Source organism: Zophobas morio, unplaced genomic scaffold (assembly GCF_036711695.1).
Source record: "Zophobas morio isolate AGI-343-1 ecotype UQ-CSIRO unplaced genomic scaffold, CSIRO_AGI_Zmor_V1 ptg000005l, whole genome shotgun sequence".
Classification (NCBI taxonomy): Eukaryota; Metazoa; Arthropoda; class Insecta; order Coleoptera; family Tenebrionidae; genus Zophobas; species Zophobas morio.
The window spans coordinates 2,395,502-2,409,308 of record NW_026972110.1 but is presented as its reverse complement, the minus strand read 5'-3'; the positions used below and the strand labels follow the sequence as shown (position 1 = coordinate 2,409,308).

Here is a 13,807-nt window from a genome sequence, read left to right as displayed (position 1 = left end):
ATAAACGTTACCAAATTTACGATCAACAAATGACGATGACGTTCCAGTAGAAATGGCCAAAGTTTGTGGTCTAAAGTTTTTGCGATTTCTCTTGAAACAACACTCGTTGATCGTAATTTTGGCAATGTTCATATTAAGACAGTGTTTCAGTAGAAATGGGAAAGACTATGTATACCAAAGAAGGATGGCTGTATATTAACCGTTCACGATTGTTTCAAATTCGAGCAATCCATGAAAATCTGACAGTTTAGTTGTGATTTGTCATAATTAATTTTATTTTAGATTATAATTCATGACAAAACTGACAACAAGACGAATATTTAAAAAAGGAACATCATATGACAGAACCTGACGCTAACGCTAACTTAAGAAAAAAATATATTGGCTTACTGCTTGTTTAAAAACAATCGTGAATGCCATATGCGGGTGAGTCAACAAGGGCGCGTTCTTTGATATCTTATTAATTATTTATTACTTATTAGAAATAGAAAAACTTCAAAGACCAAATTTATACAGTTCTACATAAAGCAGCATATAATTTACTGTTACATCTACAAGTTCGTTAATAAACATTATAAATAGTAAAGGACCAAGACCAGACCCTTGAGGTATTCCTGAGCTAGGTGAAAAAGACTCAGAAATGAAGTTGTTATATTTAACAATCAAATTTCTATCTAATAAATTAGATCTCATGAGGGCTAGTAAGCTTCAGTAAGTAAAAGCAAGCATTTGAGTTTAAGTAGAGTAGGGTAAACGCGGGTAATCCCGGTCAGGCGACAATACCGGTCACTACATTTTCTTCTGTATTACGCTTTATACTACCATGCATACACATAAACATGATGGGGTAAGTATTTTCCATCCAGGAGCACCAATACACACTTAGTTCCAATCACGCGTTCAAGTGAGGTGTGCGTTTATTTGTTTCGCGCCTAGTTGATGTAATTTTTCTAACTGCGCAAATAGCAGGTAAGTAGAGTTATATGCACATTTTTGATATTGTGGGTGATCATTTTTGTTACTCATGTACTTACTTTCATTTGTGATGTTGTATTTTGAACGAGTTGCAACAGGTTTTTTTTGTAAATAATATTTGTTCGACAAATGCAAGGGTCGGGTAATGCCGGTTTCGGTGACCGGTAATACCCCCAAGTAAAGTTAATACCTATGATGTCATATAATTTTTCCGGTATATTTCTTTAATCAAGTTTAAACTTGTTACAGAATGCCGGGAAAGGGAAATAAGGAACGGATTAAAGTAAAATGGAACCAACATTCGTTAAACAAGGCGTTTAAGTTAGTTGAAGAAGGTAAATCGATAAGAGAAGCTGCTCGATCTACTGGTATGCCGTTTTCAACTCTCCAGGAAGGAATTAAAAATAAGAATAGTAATACTCCGCAGCTAGGAAGAAATACAGTATTTACTAAAGATCAAGAGGAAGACATGGCTGCTCAAGTTAAATTTCTAGCAAATATATTTTATGGGTGTACCTCACTTCAAATTCGAAAGATGGCTTATGAATACGCTGTACAAAATAACATCAAGCATAATTTTAGTACTACTCATGAAATGGCTGGAAAGGACTGGCTTAAAGGCTTTATGAGAAGGAATAATTTGTCTGTGCGGAAAGCTAAAGGAACAAGTCTGAATAAAGCCACTGCTTTTAACAGAGAAGAAGTTACATTGTTTTTTGATTCATCATCACTGTTGAGTCAAGATAAGGAATTTAATGCGACACCCAGTAGAATACTGCAAGTACATAACTTTGAACCCATACCATCTACATCAGGTGTAAAACATGTCACCGCAAAAGATCTGCTTCCGATTTCAAGAAATAATCCAGTAAAGACAAACACACGTGTTTCACGAAAACAACATGCAATAATAATAACAGGCACTCCAAACAAGGAAGCATTAGTGCAAAAAGAAACGAAGAAAATGATGAGAACCAATAAGAATGTGGCTGGAGCTAAAACAGGAATGACGAAGAAAAGAAAATCTAAAGTTGCAGATATAAAGAAAGTAAAGAAAAGAGTATTTCAAGATACTGTCAGCAGCGACACATCGGACTCCGATACTGACATGACAGACTTACGACCAGATGATGACACAGATATTGAAGAAGAACTGGAAAATAAATGTGTTATTTGTGATGATTATGAACGAGATAACGAATTATGGTACAGATGCGTGCTATGTGGTCTATGGGCCCATGCTGAATGCTCGGGTTATGAGTCTGCTGAGGGCTACATGTGCGATTTGTGCCACGCTCGTACCTGATCGGTATTACACAAGGGGTGACCGGTATTTGTCACCATGGAGTTTAATACTGGTCAAGACACTGTTTTTTTTTAATTGATAATTATACCAAATTTATAATTTCTTGTGATCTCGATTTTTGTCATAATGGTAGAAAAATACCTTTTGTTACTTTTGCAAAGCATTTAAAGAATAAATATTGATTATTATTTTTTTTTAATTATTTTTGCTTAGGTGACCGGTAATACCTGTTTTTACCCTACCTACAATGATCGATCCATTGATTGCTTTGCAGTTTAAACAGTATAAACTACATCTACTTGATTCTTACGGTTTGTGGTGGTTTCAAAAACATGTTGAGTAAAGATCACTAAGTTGATAATTGTGTACTGTTTTTCGACGAAGTCATGTCGGCAAGGGGTGACATAACGCTTTATGATGGAATAAATTCTTTTGAACAGAGAACTCCAGAACCTTAGCAAAATTAGAACTATTGTAATCGAGTGCGCCGGACGACTGGCTACTTTTATGTTTTCTCGACGTTTCATGACCCATAGATTATCCTAGGTCTCCTGTTTCCGTCTGTCTGTCTGTGTGTGTGTCTAGCTGGTTGACTGGCTGTCGTATGTGTCAATTTTTATTAGACAGATAATCTCCGAAACTACTGGATGGTTTGTTATCAAATTATATGTATATATATGTTTAATTATCCCCACCAACAATGGGATGACGTCATCTCCAAAACTTACAGCAGTAATATTATTTCAATTTTATAAAATATGATATTCCCCCATTTGTAGTTTATGAATCCGTGTCGAGTTTTTACGCTTTACATCCAGATTGTGGAAAAAATACATATATTGAATAATAATTATTACAATAACTTTGAAACTGCAAAATCGAATACTTTGAAATTTTGCAAACTTTTTTTAATAATAAAAATAATAAATATCTTTGTTGTCCAATAGGTAATACCTACTTACAGCATAAAAAAAAGTAAGTTGGAATAAAAAAGGTAGAAGCAATAATTGTAGGGATAATAAAATAAACAGGGGGACAGTCTTTAATATGATTCTTCATTGAATTTGTTAAAAACTTCGAAGAAATAATGTCTCTTCTGTGGGAGAGTCATATCATATCTCTGCAAAATAGCTTGTCTATACTAATCGTCAGCAAGCTAATTATTTTAAAAATTTCCGCGGCAGCTTATCAAGAATCAAATAATCATTTGTTGTGATAAATAAGTTGAATAGCACTTTAGACACGTATATTCGAACTAGCTAATGTGTTGAAAGCATGTTGAAAGGCGTTAATACAAAGTTTCCAGTAAAAATCGGCATACAAATATTTTTCCCATTTAAACTTCGCCACCACTTTCCACCCCCTTAGGCATTCAATCTCGGAAAACGCTTAAATACGTGTTTCATTATTTGTGTTGAAGACAATTAATACCAAGTTTCACGTAAAAATTTAAATTTACAAAAGTCCTACACGACTTTTACCACCCCTTCTCACTCCCTTAGGAAATGAATTTCGAGAAATCCCTTCATAAACGATGCTTCCAGTATAAAATGAACATCCTCTCCAAATTTCAAATTTCTACCATTAGCGGTTTGGGCTGAGCGTTGATAGGTCAGTCGGGACATATTGCCTTTTATATACAGGGTGATTTTTAATAACATGAAACTTTCAAATATCTCGAAAAATAAGCTCTCTACAAAAAAATGTCCAGATTTAAAATTTAATCATTCCATGGAGAAATCCGTTGGTGCAAAAACTAGTTCCCCTCCCCCCTCATTGTAGGTGGGGCGGGGGGTAACTTTGAAATCTTAAATAGAAACCCCGAATTTTTATTACAGTATCGGATTCTACGGCTAAACGTACGTTTATCTAAAATATTTTTTTATATTTAGGACAGATGACATTCTAATAAACAAAATTCTGCAGTAAAAATACTACGTTTTCCTTGTAAATAATCAAAAATGAGTCTCCACATTAATGAAGGCAACTTGAATGGTGAAATGTACCGAGACATTTTGGAAAATGAACTGCCAACATTTCTTTAAAACTTCAGCTTAGAACTCCGACAGAATATGTGGCTTCAACATGATGGTTGTCCAGCACACTATTCGATGGTGGCCCATGAAGTACATGATCATGATTTCAATGGTCACTGGATCGGTAGAGTTGGTCTGAGGACCTGAGAGGCGAGGGGACTCACTTAAATCAAGCACCCTGATATGTGAGAGGCAAGGGAACTCACATTAATCAAGCACTCCGGAAGGAACAGAAAACTACTTTGCCCACATCGTTGTTCCTGGGTTACGCGAAAAGTAGTTTATTCGCTAGCAATTTACATTTCTACAAGTAACAATTTCCAAATTATTTGAATTTTGCAACAAGAATAACGAATGATGACGAACTTTGAATAAGTATTTACATAAATAAAACGTGGTATTTTTATTGCCAAAGTATTCCAGAATCGTATGCATAGGATCTCAGTAGGAGAAATTCGAAAAATTTGAATTTCGTCGGTTCAGCGCATCTGTCACGAATCGAAAAAAATGTTTCACACAAATCATACTGACTTTAAAAAATACTCCGAATCTGCAATAAAAAATTGCAGTTCCTATTTAAGGTTTCGAAATTAACACCTGCCCCACCTAAAAGAAAAAGGGAAGGGGGGCTAATTTTAGCAGTAATGTACTTCCCCCGCGGCATGATTAAAGTTTGATTTTGGACATTTTTTCGCAGAGTGCTTATTTTTCGAGATATTTGAAAGTTTCAGGTTAAAAAAATCAGATTTCTAAAGACGTATGCAACGAAGAAAGATTTGATTGTATCGATGTTCTTCAAGTTCTTAGAGATTTTCATTATGAATCCTAACATTTTAATTGCAGTATTTCCAAATTCTTATGTATGAACGTAAGTTAAGAATCAAAAATTACACCTGGGCGACTTGCCAATTTTTCTTCCCAACGATAGGGCGTCCAGTTACAAATGAAATGAACTGTAAAAATTTTTTAAACGGGACCGGGTTCTCCACCTGGTGGAACCTACGACGATGTGCTCATCGTCTTGAAAAGGATGACCTCCTCGGAGTTGGCGATGGTTGCATATTTCGTTTGGGAACGGGAAAGGTGTGAAATAAAAAGTCTCATTGTGCAGTAATGGGTTGAGGGGGGCCCTGGAGTTCATCTTGTGGGTCGCCGGCCGGCCGCACCGGCGCCGGAGAGGTCTCCGTCCAGGTCCCTTGGTCTTCCTCGGCTTCTTCTTGGTCAACAGTATGTAGTACTAGTACTTTATTTGTGGCGAAAACCAAGGTGGAAATTTGACCGCCGAGTTGACGCAAGGGGAACATTCCAGTCCTATATTTGGCATAAACAATCATAGAAACTGCCCAGAACTAGGTTCGCTTCATTAAGTTGGTTAAAAAAACTCCAGTCGACTTTGTTCAACCCACGCGATTCACAAGATTTGTAAGTTCGAAGTCGTATCGTCTATTCTTGGCCACAGGGAAGCATCAAACATCACACATGGGGAAGTAAGTTCTAGATTTATCTACAGGGCAGGTCAAAACTTATCTTCAGACACCAATCAAGAAGTTTCTGTGGCGAAACTAATAAATATCATGTTTGCCGACGGTGTTAAATATAGGATTGTATTGCTTTACTACGGAAACATTACAAAATTGTTGAGCATTTGGTGCAATCAACAGAATCAGAGCTTGCCAAGTAGGGTAGGTTAAAATCACCCACCAAAAGCGTTCTTATTTACTAATAAGATTTCGACAGCATTAAAGAAAATTTCGGAACTATCAACACCAACGTTTGGAGGAATGTAAAATAAAGCTAGACGAAAATCAATCCGGTTAAATAAAGCAACGCATATAACTGTATCAATTAGCAGTCCTAAATTAGTGAACAGTATCCACAGATTTAAACGTAATAGCATCCGTAAGAACAATTAAAACTCCACCACCTTGACTTCGTTCAAGAATCGAAAATTTTCTGTCTCAGCGAAGTACACTGTAGTACCATCGAGGACATGGAAAACTGGGCAGAGGTGTCACACAATTGTCAAAATTTCTAAACCAGGCCTTAGCTATTCATAACCACGCTTTTAATGTTTAGCGTATGTCTCATTTTGACACTCACAAAGTCGAAGTTTTATTAAATTTGTTTCAATTCTATTAACATGCAGCTACTCCTCGAGATTTGTTAAAAAATTATACAGCTAGCATGTCGAACCAATTGATATATTTCAAAGTTAATTTGACAGTTTTTTCGAAAATATCAATCATATTGACGCTAAAGGTGCATTTACATTGACATTTTTTTGAAATGACAAGAACAGACTGCCCAGAATTCCATGTCCCTCATAGTACGAAGGAGTCAGTCAGCCATGTTTCAAATAACAGAATAATGTCAAAAGAATTATCATAACAGTTTGCATAGAACTCGTGTGTTTTAGAGTGCAGCCCTATAATATTCTGATAAAAGATGTTATAAAAAATACTCCTAATTGACACGTTACTCATTTAATTTCTCGATCCAGTAGTAAGGATTCCATTGCGATAAATAATTCTTAAGCCTGATTCGTTATTTTCCATATGATTTTTTAAATCATTTCGACAGAACAACCCTCTCGCCCTTAAAGTATAATAATAATAATAAAACATATCCAGTTTTTTGGAAAAATTATAAAATCTGATTTTGCGAATTTTATTTTTTAAGAGAACCCCTATAAGTTGAAATAAAGATATGTATGTAATGTTAAAGCAAATGTCAAGAAGCGTGCTACGCGTATGTTTCAAATGAATTTTTCCTTTACAAAATTACAATCGGCAAAGACACGTATATCCATTTTGGATAGATGCAGTGTAATATTAATAATAACAGTATTGTATTCCCAAATTTTCGAGAAAATGGAGTAAGGCGTTCGTGATTTAATCAATAAAATAAATTGTGTCATTCATTAATTTTTTATTGACCTGTATGGACAATTCTAAAAAATATGAATGCAACGATAAATCACAAGTATATAGACTCATCATATTTTGCACGTTCAATCCATCTGACAACACTTGGATTCCATAATTTTGTGATTTCAAAAGAAGTCGACGTTTCGCCGACCGATCAAAAGCTTTTGAAGAACCAAAATACGCCACGTCTACACATCCGCCAAAATCGTCATTAGATTTATTACTAAAACTCATGAAGTTAAGATTATAAATCTATAATAGTTTGCCGCACTGAACTTGTCCCCTTTTTACTTCCCAAGCGTAAGCTAACGAAGTATTGTAATCAATTCCATCCGTCGGCGGCCCTCTACTTTTATGTTTCCTACGTCTGTCTGTCTGTCCGCCTGTGTGTATACATATCTGTCTGTTTCTCTGTCTGTTTCTCTGTCTGTCTGCCGTCTGTCCTGAAATCTGGATTTTTATTAGTCAAATATTTTCCGAAACTACTCGACCGATTGTTGTCAAATGTTGTATGTATACAGAGTTATTCAGCTAAGCTGACCCACTTGAGTCTTTTAATGCGGCCAGCTAAACTATAAATTACAGTTGTTACTTTTAAATAAATTTCAAAACAATTGATGACTAAGACACTTGTTAAATAAATAATAGGTTATTAAATTTGAAAAAAAAATCTAATGAAACAAAACTGAATTTATTAAACCAAGATTTATAAATATTCAAAACAAATGCTCAATGTGACCTTCCCTGTTTCTTTCGCAAGCCTCAATTCTGTGCATAGAAGATCTTCCAACTCTTGATCAACCTTTTTTTAACAGTTCTCCATATGAAGTAGTCCAGTGTTGTGCGATCCGGACTTGGAGCAAGCCAAGATGAGTAGAACCTCATCCTATACAATTATCGTTAAATTATTTGATCTGGTATCTTCTATAATGATATGATAACGAACAGGATCGCTTTCACATTATAATAAAAAATCTCTCCACAAAGCAACTGGCAATCGAATTACTGCAAGACTGTATCGGTGTTTTTAATTACTGTCAGAATTACAATAGTTCGACTCTGACATTTTTATTGGTATTACACAACCGAATCCAAATTAATTAATTTTAAAATATTTCTGAAAATCCAGAATCAACTGTAATTGGTATTTTGGGTTGCCGCTCTAAAGGCTCAGGTGAGTCACGGAGGTTAATCATTAGGAATGCATAGACGACGGCACGGGGAGAGGGTACTGTCGGTACTGTCTATCTGCGCTGTACAAAATAATGACCGCTGCGACTTTCCACATTTTAGGCGGGGCCACCAGATGGCGCAGCATGACAAGCACCCGATACTTCTACAGGCATGGCCAACTCTATTAATGAATATGGCCATCCCAATTCATATTTTTTTGGGCAAAGTTCTAGCTTGCCTTGATCGTTCGTCAGGTGCCGACATCTATGTGCCGCATGTATGTACCATAAATGTTGCAAATTTCAAATTGACGCAGTCATTATACATAAGTTTTTGGACTTTGAATCTGCTTGTTCTTTTAATAATAATGGGCAGAAAATATGCAATTTGGCTAAACCGTTATTTCAGTTCCCCAAAATGCCGCAAGCCGAACAGAATGGTTTGAAGTTGTTGATAAATTCATTGGTAATAACTTAATATTAAAAAAAAAAATGTTCCTGCATCATAAAACATTTACTGATGTTTCTAAAATTAAAGATCACTGGTCTATCTGTGAACGCCATTTCAAGAAAGGCATTAAATCTTTAGATAACAGTATCGCTCCATATGTTCACGTTTCTGCTGAAAGACTTAAGTGGCTAAACGAAATTTTTCCAAATTATATAGATGAAATTCAGACTATCAGTTCTGCTAGCGCCGGTTTTCGTGGTTTCACTCAAGACGCTGCACATGCTTTAAAATTTATTGCCAGAAGCAGTGACTATGTATTAACATCTATACTCACTGCCAGAGGTACATATTTGTGTATTAAGTTTCTGTTAAAACAACCAGGTTTTCACTATGTTCTTACGCGTTCCTTTAGCTCCGATGCGATGGAAGCAACGTTCTCACACGTGAGATTAAAAGGAGGCTCCAATGATGCACAGCTGTAGAATATGCAATGCGTCAGAGTACTGCAAAATTCTCGGTTTTGTATCAAGACAAAGAAAATTTTGATATACATACCTTTGGAATTAAGAACAAAGATTCAAAACCTGAGTAAATTAAATGAATCCTGTGCAACCATTTCATCGGCATCTGTAGCTTTTTGGGCTGGCTACATTATAAAAAAATTAGACCACAGCCTTGCACCGCTGTTGTCCAAAGAGGTTCCTGGTCCGCTATTAAGACTCATCCTGCTACAGGATCGAGGAGGATTAGCCTATCCCAATACATATTCGTAGGCATTGTGAAGGAAGTGGCTGACGTAACTCAAAAAATTGGTCTAAAGAGTTTAGACAGTACTTCCCTCGCTGTCGGAAACTTGACGACTGCATGCCTATTGTGTTTTTTTCTCATTACATTTTTGTAGTGGGAATTTAAAAAAAAAATGTGATGACGTCATCAACATTTTTGCAAGGACACGTATATCAGTTGGGATAGATGTAGTGTAATACTAAGAATAAAATTATTGTATTCCCAAATTTTCGGGAAAATGAATTGGGTCGTTTTGAATATTGATTTGTTATAATCAATAAAATAACGAAACAATTTACTCACGTATACGACGTCGGTGTGTAATATGTAGAGAGCGGATTTCTGTCCGGTTAGGCAAGGTCAAAGTCGGTACGGCTCGTACAGGATGCGAATTCATTGCAGTTACGGACTGCACTTCGTTTATTTGAGATTAGAATAACGCTGTTTCGTTGCACTCTGCTATTAATTCCCGCTCTCATTTACTTAGCCGTTTGATTAATAAATCGTTAATTATATTTATGGAATTAGTACTGATTAAATTCAGTGATTATCTATCACCCGCTACTGAGCCCCGGCGATCCAGCGCGTCCCCACCTATAATCGTGACGTAGCCCGACAGAAATCCGCTGTCTAGTAATATCAGTGTAATATGAGAGGCAACTGAAAATCGTTTATGTATAAACATTCTTAATTTAAGATGACAAGCGTAACAGCATACGTGAGAGTCAAACAGAGAAACTGTAAACAACACGACCATCGGTTTTATTGCTTCGACTTCCGCTTATTATACAAAACATTAGGTTTTATTTTAATTCTTGACGGTGAAATTCACAATTGGTTGATTGTAAACATGTCTATTTCGCATTCGCGGAACCAAGTGACCGCATAAAACAAATGCAGGTCTGTAATGTTAAAGTCGATGTAAATAAGCGTGCTACCCTTATGTTTCAACCGAGTTTTTCCTTTAACAAATTTTGTGTCTACCAAATTGGGTTGGTTGGGGTGTAATACTAATAATAAGTGTTGCCTTTAATTTAATCAATAAAATAAATTGACTTCATTAATTTTTTTGAACCACCTCTTAAGAAAATCTAAAAAATATGAATGGAATGATAAATCACAAGTACAAACTCATCATATTTTTTGCATTTTAGATAGGATTTATTCAGCAAAATTTAAGGGTGACGTCATCAATTTTTTTAGGAGGGATGAACAAATACATTTTGAACAAAAGTTTACCATGCTTATAATAACTTTAAAATATTCCCAAGATTTCAAAGCATTCGGTTTTGTAATTCCTGATTAAATCGATAAAATAAATTCACGCCTTCATTAATTTTTTTGAGTCACCCTGCATATGCAAATCCAAAAATATGAATGGAATGATAAATCACAAGTACAGACTCATCATATTTTGTGCATTTTAGATACGATTTATTCGGCAAACTTTTGAGCTGACGTCATCAGTTTTTTCTAGAAGATAACCAAATATATTTTGACTAAAAATTTATTATGCTCTTTATAACCTTAAAACATCTGCAAGATTTCAAAGCATTCGGTTTTGTAGTTCCTGATTAAATCAATAAAATAAATTTACGCATTCATTAATTTTTTTGAGTCACCCTGTATATGCAAATCGAAAAAAATTGAATGGAATGATAAATCACAAGAAGAGACTCACCATATTTTGTACATTTTAGATAGGATTTTTTCAGCAAAATTTTGTGGTGACCTAAATTTTTTAGGGGGGACGACCAAATACGTTTTGATCAAAAATTTACCATGCTTATGATAATTTTAAAATATCTTCAAGATTTCGAAGCATTCGGTTTTGTAGTTCCTGAGTAAATCAGTAAAATAAATTTACGCTTTCATTTATTTTCTTGAATCACCCTGTATATGCAAATCCAAAAAATATGAATGGAGTGATAGATCATAAGTACAGACTGATCATATTTTGTACATTTTAGATATGATTTATTCGGCAAATTTTCGAGCTGACGTCATCAAGTTTTTGGAGGGGATAAGCAAATATATTTTGACTAAACATTTATTATGCTCTTTATAACCTTAAAACATCTGCAAGATGTCAGAGCATTCCGTTTTGTAGTTCCTGATTAAATCAATAAAATATATTTACGCGTTCATTAATTTTTTTGAGTCACTCTGTATATGCAAATCCAAAAAATATGAATGGAGTGATAAATGACAAGTACAGACTCATCATATTTTGTACATTTTAGATATGATTTATTCGGCAAACTTTCGAGCTGACGTCATCAAGTTTTTGGAGGGGATAAGCAAATATATTTTGACTAAACATTTATTATGCTCTTTATAACCTTAAAACATCTGCAAGATTTCAAAGCATTCGGTTTTGTAGTTTCTGAGTAAATCAGTACAATAAATTTACGCATTCATTAATTTTTTTGAGTCACCCTGTATATGCAAATCCAAAAAATATGAATGGAGTGATAGATCACAAGTACAGACTCATCATATTTTGTACATTTTAGATATGATTTATTCCACAAACTTTTGAGCTGACGTCATCAAGTTTTTGGAGGGGATAAGCAAATATTTTTTGACTAAAGATTTATGATGCTCTTTATAGCCTTAAAACATCTGCAACATTTCAAAGCATTCTGGTTAGCAGATTAAAAATTAAATTTCAAAATGTTGTTTTATAATTTTGATTGACAGGAACTACAAAACCGAATGCTTCGAAATCTTGAAGATATTTTAAAATTATCATAAGCACGGTAAATTTTTGATCAAAATGTATTTGGTCGTCCCCCCTAAAAAATTTATGACGTCACCACAAAATTTTTGCTGAATAAATCCTATCTAAAATGTACAAAATATGGTGAGTCTCTTCTTGTGATTTATCATTCCATTCAAATTTTTTCGATTTGCATACACAGGGTTACTCAAAAAAATTAATGAATGCGTAAATTTATTTTATTGATTTAATCAGGAACTACAAAACCCAATGCTTTGAAATCTTGCAGATGTTTTAAGGTTATAAAGGGCATAATAAATTTTTAGTCAAAATATATTTGGTTATCTTCTACAAAAAACTGATGACGTCAGCTCAAAAGTTTGCCGAATAAATCGTATCTAAAATGTACAAAATATGATGAGTCTGTACTTGTGATTTATCATTCCATTCATATTTTTGGATTTGCATATGCAGGGTGACTCAAAAAAATTAATGAACGCGTGAATTTATTTTATCGATTTAATCAGGAATTACAAAACCGAATGCTTTGAAATCTTGGGAATATTTTAAAGTTATTATAAGCATGGTAAACTTTTGTTCAAAATGTATTTGTTCATCCCTCCTAAAAAAATTGATGACGTCACCCTTAAATTTTGCTGAATAAATCCTATCTAAAATGCAAAAAATATGATGAGTTTGTACTTGTGATTTATCATTCCATTCATATTTTTTAGATTTTCTTAAGAGGTGGTTCAAAAAAATTAATGAAGTCAATTTGTTTTATTGATTAAATTAAAGGCAACACTTATTATTAGTATTACACCCCAACCAACCCAATTTGGTAGACACAAAATTTGTTAAAGGAAAAACTCGGTTGAAACATAAGGGTAGCACGCTTATTTACATCTATTTTAACATTACAGACGTGCGTTTGTTTTGTTCGTTGACTAGGTTCCGCGAATGTGGAATAGACATGTTTATAATCAACCAATTGTGAATTTCACCGTCAAGAATTAAAATAAAACCCAATGTTTTATATAATAAGCGGAAGTCGAAGCAATAAAACCGATGGTCGTTTTGTTTACAGTTTGTCTGTTTGACTCTCACGTATGCTGTTACGCTTGTCATCTTAAATTAAGAATGTTTATACATAAACGATTTTCAGTTGCCCCTCATATTACTAGACAGCGGATTTCTGTCGGGCTACGTCACGATTATAGGGGGGGACGTGCTGGATTCCATAAATATAATTAACGATTTATTAATCAAACGGCTAAGTAAGTGAGAACGGGAATTAACAGCAGAGTGCAACGAAACAACGTTATTCTAATCTCAAATAAACGAAGTGCAGTCCGCAACGGCAATGAATTCGCATCCCGTGCGAGCCGTACGAGTTTGGCCTTGCCTAGCCCGACAGAAATCCGCTCTCTAG

General features: G+C 34.7%; 1 protein-coding gene across 1 annotated transcript; it reads left to right on the top strand.

Moving 5' to 3' along the window:
* Positions 1-891: 891 nt before the first annotated feature.
* On the top strand, positions 892-2,286 carry LOC135146190 (uncharacterized). The gene is made up of 2 exons (XM_064078345.1): positions 892-969; positions 1,225-2,286. The coding sequence occupies exon 2, from the start codon at positions 1,226-1,228 to the stop codon at positions 2,279-2,281; it is 1,056 nt and encodes a 351-aa protein (XP_063934415.1). The 5' UTR covers positions 892-969; position 1,225; the 3' UTR covers positions 2,282-2,286.
* The last annotated feature ends 11,521 nt before the right edge of the window (positions 2,287-13,807 follow it).

Excerpts from the sequence above, each read along its gene's own strand:
- LOC135146190 (XM_064078345.1), top strand. The coding sequence starts at position 1,226 with ATGCCGGGAAAGGGAAATAAGGAACGGATTAAAGTAAAATGGAACCAA.